Genomic DNA, 7,175 nt, shown 5'->3' on the forward strand with positions numbered 1-7,175 from the left:
ACAACACAATATAACTCCAAGTAAATCAAACTTCTGTGAAATCAAACCGTCCACTTAGGAAGCAACACTGATTGACAATCAATTTCCCCTGCTGTTGTGCAAATGGAATAGACAACAGATGGAAATTATTGGCTATTAGCAAGACACACTCAATAAAGGAGAGGTTCTGCAAGTGGGGACCACAGACCACTTCTCAGTACCTATGCTGTCTGGCTGATGTTTTGGTCAGTTTTGAATGTTGGTGGTGCTTTCACACTCGTGGCAGCATGAGACGGACTCTACAACCCACACAAGTGGCTGAGGTAGTGCAGCTCATCCAGGATGGCACATCAATGCGAGCTGTGGCAAGAAGGTTTGCTGTGTCTGTCAGCGTAGTGTCCAGAGGCTGGAGGCGCTACCAGGAGACAGGCCAGTACACCAGGAGACGTGGAGGAGGCTGTAGGAGGGCAACAACCCAGCAGCAGGACCTCCGCCTTTGTGCAAGAAGGAACAGGAGGAGCACTGCCAGAGCCCTGCAACATGACCTCCAGCAGGCCACAAATGTGCATGTGTCTGCACAAACGGTTAGAAACCGACTCCATGAGGATGGTATGAGGGCCCGACGTCCACAGATGGAGGTTGTGCTCACAGCCCAACACCGTGCAGGACGCTTGGCATTTGCCAGAGAACACCAGGATTGGCAAATTCGCCACTGGCGCCTTGTGCTCTTCACAGATGAAAGCAGGTTCACACTGAGCACATGTGACAGACGTGACAGAGTCTGGAGACGCCGTGGAGAGCGTTTTGCTGCCTGCAACATCCTTCAGCATGACCGGTTTGGCAGTGGGTCAGTAATGGTGTGGGGTGGCATTTCTTTGGAGGTGCCGCTCAGCCCTCCATGTGCTCACCAGAGGTAGCCTGACTGCCATTAGGTACCGAGATGAGATCCTCAGACCCCTTGTGAGACCATATGCTGGTGCGGTTGGCCCTGGGTTCCTCCTAATGCAGGACAATGCTAGACCTCATGTGGCTGGAGTGTGTCAGCAGTTCCTGCAAGATGAAGGCATTGAAGCTATGGACCGGCCCGCCCGTTCCCCAGACCTGAATCCGATTGAGCACATCTGGGACATCATGTCTCGCTCCATCCACCAACGTCACGTTGCACCACAGACTGTCCAGGAGTTGGCGGATGCTTTAGTCCAGGTCTGGGAGGAGATCCCTCAGGAGACCATCCGCCACCTCATCAGGAGCATGCCCAGGCGTTGTAGGGAGGTCATACAGGCACGTGGAGGCCACACACAATACTGAGCCTCATTTTGACTTGTTTTAAGGACATTACATTAAAGTTGGATCAGCCTGTAGTGTTTTTTTTTTCACTTTAATTTTGTGTGTGGCTCCAAATCCAGGCCTCCATTGGTTAATAAATTTGATTTCCATTGATGATTTTTGTGTGATTTTGTTGTCAGCACATTCAACTTTGTACAGAACAAAGTATTCAATGAGAATATTTCATTCATTCAGATCTAGGATGTGTTATTTGAGTGTTCCCTTTATTTTTTGAGCAGTATATATATATATAAGCTCATTAACTTTACATTTCTCCAATGAATATTTATCAAATGTTATGATTAGAAGGTTAAGTGTCTTATACTGTAGACTTGGCAGTAGAAAATTGATAACATAGTAATAATAACTTTATATCCCTTTTAACAGGTTACACTTGATTCTGCTGTGGAAACAAAGTGCATGAAGTTTGTGCTCAGCTGGGAAAACCCAGTGGATCACATGGTGGGACGTCTGCTTCAAACTGCTCACTACAGTATAGCATCGTCTGTCATCCACCAGTTCACTGCAGACTGGAAACAGTTCACTGCAGACTGGCACCAGTTCACTGCAGACTGGCACCAGTTTACTGCAGACTGACACCAGTTCACTGCAGACTGGAACCAGTTCACTGCAGACTGGCACCAGTTCACTGCAAACTGGCTCCAGTTCACTGCAGACTGGCACCAGTTCACTGCAGACTGACACCAGTTCACTGCAAACTGGAACCAGTTCACTGCAAACTGGAACCAGTTCACTGCAAACTGGAACCAGTTCACTGCAGACTGGCACCAGTTCACTGCAAACTGGAACCAGTTCACTGCAGACTGGCACCAGTTCACTGCAAACTGGAACCAGTTCACTGCAAACTGGAACCAGTTCACTGCAGACTGGCACCAGTTCACTGCAAACTGGAACCAGTTCACTGCAGACTGGCACCAGTTCACTGCAAACTGGAACCAGTTCACTGCAAACTGGAACCAGTTCACTGCAGACTGGCACCAGTTCACTGCAAACTGGAACCAGTTCACTGCAAACTGGAACCAGTTCACTGCAGACTGACACCAGTTCACTGCAAACTGGAACCAGTTCACTGCAAACTGGAACCAGTTCACTGCAAACTGGAACCAGTTCACTGCAAACTGGAACCAGTTCACTGCAGACTGGCACCAGTTCACTGCAAACTGGAACCAGTTCACTGCAGACTGGCACCAGTTCACTGCAAACTGGAACCAGTTCACTGCAAACTGGAACCAGTTCACTGCAGACTGGAACCAGTTCACTGCAAACTGGAACCAGTTCACTGCAGACTGGCACCAGTTCACTGCAAACTGGAACCAGTTCACTGCAGACTGCCATCCGCCAAGGACCCAACATGTTTGTCTTCTTAAGTTGTAAACCCTGAGTACATACTGTTGAAATAAAATGTATGTCTTTTGTAAATACATTTTCTCTATCAATGACTTAAATTATTAACTGTGGTAATTATGTACATGTGAAGTGTTTAATGTAATTATTAAATAGATGTTTTAAAGAAACAGCCTCAAACCTCATGTCTTTGTTCCACAATAGCAGCTTTAATTTTAGCATTTCTTCTCCTCCACATACTTTGTTGCCAGATGTGTAAAATTTGCAATTTAAATGTAAAAGTTGCACATATGTAGAATTACTCAAGAGAAGCTAACAATAGTTTTTTACAGAACTCTACACAACATCAATTAATTTATTAATAGATACATATAGATATTAATTACAGAATAGATACACAAAGATTTCATTTCTAACAGCTGCTAGCAGTAGTGAGTGTTCATCCAAGAAGTGAGACTTGCAGGAGCAGAGAGGCTCTGAACTGGTTTGTCCTTTTAAATCAAGAGGCCCATGATACTTTGACTAGGCAGCAGATGTCCCACAGCTGATTGACTGAACCTGCCATGGACAGAGGAACAGGATCATCCCAGATATGGTGGGTTGTTCGGTCGGCTACTGTTGAGAAAGATGGACAACAAAAGGAGAAATTATGAATCACATCAGAATATGGAAATTATTAGGCAGATGGCGCTTAAGTCAATATTTAAAATGCTTTTCTAAACAGCTGTGTTGGAAGATGTTAGTGATTTTGGTGAAACCTAACAACACAGCACTGACAGACAGCGGTGTTTACGTTTCCTAACTGTGGCTAAAGCTGCTGCTAGCTGGTTTACTCTCCGATCGGAGGCTGTTTATTACAGACACAGTTAAGAGAATGGTGGGTTGACAGTGACTGATGACGGTTATCTAACACTTAAATGCTGTTATTATTATCCTCACCTTTTATTATATCCTTAAGATAATTAGTATCCGTGAATTTTTCAGTCAGGTTTCCCGAGGCAAAATCACACCGGAAGTAAAGATACACCTCTTCGAGTTACGGCGGCCATTGTCTGACGTCACTGTGAAAAGGGTCTCCAGAAAAACTTCCGGTTCAAAAGTAAAACGAGCTGTAGTCCAATCAGCGATTTCTTAGGTCTCCCACAGGGACCTACCTTTTCCGTTTTGTTAATGTTGTGTTTTCGTTAATGTTGTGTTTTTGTTAATGTTGTTGTGTTTTTGTTCATGTTGTAGTGATTTTGTAATTTGTAATTGTGCTTCGTTAAAGTTGTAGTGCTTTGAACCTCAGGGCCACCGTAAAAAAAACAACAAATGATTGCTGCTTTTTTGACAGTAACTTTACCAACATCACCCCAGAGGGGAATCAAACATCTACTGGAGCAGCTCTCTTCATAAAAACCAGTCCAGGTTTAAAACTTGTGGGGAAACTGACTGATATTAAGTCTGACTGGTTGTTTATCTTGAGAACTGGGAGCAGAAACCATCATGATGAGACTTGAGTTCAGCCAACAGAGGGCAGTAGAGAGCCGTTTCTGCAGGAGTGTGTTCTGCAGAAACTTTACACCCATCAGAGTTCACTAAACTGAACAGAATCTGTTTATAGACGGCGTCAAACATTCAGGAGTTGGGTTATATAATAACTGATCAGCATCACTAAAACCATGAAATACATTCAGCAAACTGCTGTTCTCAAGTTGAGTCACCAGAGGGCAGCGCAGCGCTGCTTCTGTGTTCCTGCTGCAAAACCAGGGCTGGAAACATTTTATGATTAGTGACAAACAGATGATTCAAATAATTTTTTTTAATCAATCAATTTCAAGGTTTTTAGCCCAGACAGAGGATTTTATTATTTGTGTTGTCCTGCATCTAATTGCAATCTTCACTGCCAACTCCTCTAACTCAACCACAGCTGAGTTGGAAAGGATCTCATGTCATGCAGTGCAGACACGATTCAGCCTCTGATTTCCACTGTGCAGCAGAAATATGTGAAAATGTCCCTGAAAAACAAACGTCCTCATTATGAGACGCTCAGCAGGGCGGTCCTCACAAACACAGCAAAGCATGACCTAAAACACCACCCAGTCTGGCTTCATCTGAACATCTGAACCAAACATCAGAGAAGCTCGGTCGACCAATCACAGAGCGGCTCCAGGCTGAGGCCACACCCCCGGCGCTGTATAAGAGGAGCCGACCTGCAGCCGGAGCTGCACAACCTCCACGTCCCCAGAAAACCCAGATCTGATCCCTGATGGTGGTGGAGCTGAAGAGCCGCATGGAGGCGACGGAGGCGAATCAGCAGAGGGTGGAGACCAACATCCTGCTGCTGGGAGCTCACAACGTGGGCAAAACCGGTGAGAACACTTCACTTCTGTCACAGAACATCTTCCATTTAATTAACCTCTTACAACAGTTTAAGGGTTAAAAGGTGATTTTACTGTAAGATTTGTTTCTTTGTAAGCATAAAACCTAAAAAGTGTTTTTTAAAAATCATTTTAATGTTTCTTTGTTTTTTTCAGCTCTAGCCGTCAGATTTCTGACCAGACGATTCATTGGAGAGTACGGAGACATCGGTGAGACCTTCAGCTGATGTTCAGCACCAGTTCATATCCGGACTCTTTTTAATCCATTTCTGTTTTTTTATGATCAGTTTGTTTATGTGCTTCTGATTTTAGAGTCGATTTACAGCCGAGTCGACCGAGTCGATGGTCAGGAAATCTGCATCAACATCTGGGACTCACAGGTACAGCCTGGCTTAAAACAGCATAAATGTCCAACAAAAAATACTTTGGTAGAGATTTTATAGTGGATCTGTGGAGAGGCGGTGAGTAGTCAGTGTCTTACCTGCAGTATGTGAACTCAATCTGGAGCCATTACTATTGTGATTTGCACACATTTACATTACAAATGTTCACAAATCTTTGTCTATATTTTGTTGATGTCGAAAAACACAATTTTGGGATTGCAATGTTTCTTTTAAATAAATTAAATTATGTGTGAATAAGCTTTCAAAACAGAATAAGTCATAAAAAATCCTGGCATAATTCAGCAAACGCTCATTATCTATCAACCAATCAGAGGAGACGTCAGTGTCTTACTGTTTTACAGAAGAGCTCTGGATTCAAAACGTCCGAATGACGCAGGACTTTTATGAACTGTGTGATGCTTTGAGACTTTGTCCAAAAAAACAAAGTATAAGCAACAAAGAAGACGACTTCCTGTCATCTTCTTTGTTGTTTCCACCAGTAGTCATGTCCGGCTGCTGATCATGTTTTTATACGCCTGACAAACCACCTCATCCCTGCGCAACAACTTGAGTCTTGTAAACTCCATTAAGCAAATGTATTTTCATATTTTCCATTTCCGCAATTCTATGGTTGACAGAAACGCAGCTGGAGTCTAGGAATATTCAGGATGAGCACTCCGATTGAACAAACGTCTGGTTTCTCTTCAGGCTGGCGGGAAAAGCTGCTCCTTTAGTGACAAGCAGCTGCAGTGGGCTGACGGGATGGTCCTGGTCTACGACATCTGCGACCGCGCCAGCTTCGAGGTCGTCCGCCAGCAGCTGCAGCTGATCCGCCGCAGCAGGAAGATGTCGACGGCGCCTGCTGTCATCGTGGGAAACAAACGGGACCTGCAGCACCGCCGCAGCGTCTCTGGCGAGGAGGGACACCTGCTGGCTATGACGGAGCGCTGCGGCTTCTTCGAAGTGTCGGCGTCGGAGACGTACCACGGTGTGCTGCTGGTGTTCCACCGGCTGGTCGACCTGGTCAGGGAGACGCGGGCGCTGAGGAAGAGCATGGCGGGCGTCCGAGGCATCGTCCGGAGCGTGTCGGCGGTGTTCGGGAAGAAACGGGCCGAATGAACTCGTTGTTGTTACCGGTTTGGGTGAAACGAAGGCGAGACTTCCTGTCCGAGTCCTTCTGAGGCGAGTCGGGCTGGAAAAGGTTGAGAGAATGATTCTTTGTGTGGAAGTGGAAGTTGGCGAAATAAGTTGAGTAGGAATAGGAAGGTGGAAACAGAAGCGCGGATGGAGACGGAGACGGAGGCCGGTGGAAGAGACGCGGCTCCTGCCGGAGGACCGACTGCTCGCTCTGCTAACGGCTCCAAATTCAGCTGCAGAATGAAGCCGATTTATTGGTGCTTGTTGTGTTTTGAGGAAACTGTCAGTGAAAACAGACGGAGGACGGCCATGAGCCCTGCAGGCGGCAGGGGGCGCTAGACTCCGGTTAAAAGGGTGGGAATGTTCTGTGACCTACCGGAATGTAGCCGGATGCTGACTGCGTTCAGCTGCGATGATTTCATGTTTATGATGTAAAAATATGTTTAAACCATAAATAAAATCAGCTTCCCATCCAGTTATGCTTTATTTCATCACATCTTCTGTCAGCTACAAATATTTTATTCACACAGAAACATCTCGTCTGTGACTGAAGACTGACATAATGAATAAAAAATCCGAAATATTTAAGCATATGAAGTAGAAATGAATTTTAATTAATTCCACT

General features: G+C 45.3%; 1 protein-coding gene across 1 annotated transcript; it reads left to right on the forward strand.

Moving 5' to 3' along the window:
- The first annotated feature begins 4,864 nt into the window (after nucleotides 1-4,864).
- LOC103477530 (ras-related and estrogen-regulated growth inhibitor-like protein) lies at nucleotides 4,865-7,026 on the forward strand. Its single transcript, XM_008430689.2, has 4 exons — nucleotides 4,865-5,021; nucleotides 5,187-5,240; nucleotides 5,343-5,410; nucleotides 6,122-7,026. Exons 1-4 carry the CDS (start codon nucleotides 4,919-4,921, stop codon nucleotides 6,530-6,532), a joined length of 636 nt encoding a protein of 211 aa, XP_008428911.2. The 5' UTR covers nucleotides 4,865-4,918; the 3' UTR covers nucleotides 6,533-7,026.
- The last annotated feature ends 149 nt before the right edge of the window (nucleotides 7,027-7,175 follow it).

The sequence above is a fragment of the Poecilia reticulata genome, chromosome 16, assembly GCF_904066995.2.
Source record: "Poecilia reticulata chromosome 16, P_reticulata-male-v2, whole genome shotgun sequence".
In the NCBI taxonomy this organism is placed as follows: domain Eukaryota; kingdom Metazoa; phylum Chordata; class Actinopteri; order Cyprinodontiformes; family Poeciliidae; genus Poecilia; species Poecilia reticulata.

Excerpts from the sequence above, each read along its gene's own strand:
- LOC103477530 (XM_008430689.2), top strand. The coding sequence starts at position 4,919 with ATGGTGGTGGAGCTGAAGAGCCGCATGGAGGCGACGGAGGCGAATCAG. Across the intron at positions 5,241-5,342 it reads TGGAGAGTACGGAGACATCG|AGTCGATTTACAGCCGAGTC; the intron begins GTGAGACCTTCA and ends TTCTGATTTTAG. Across the intron at positions 5,411-6,121 it reads TCAACATCTGGGACTCACAG|GCTGGCGGGAAAAGCTGCTC; the intron begins GTACAGCCTGGC and ends GTTTCTCTTCAG.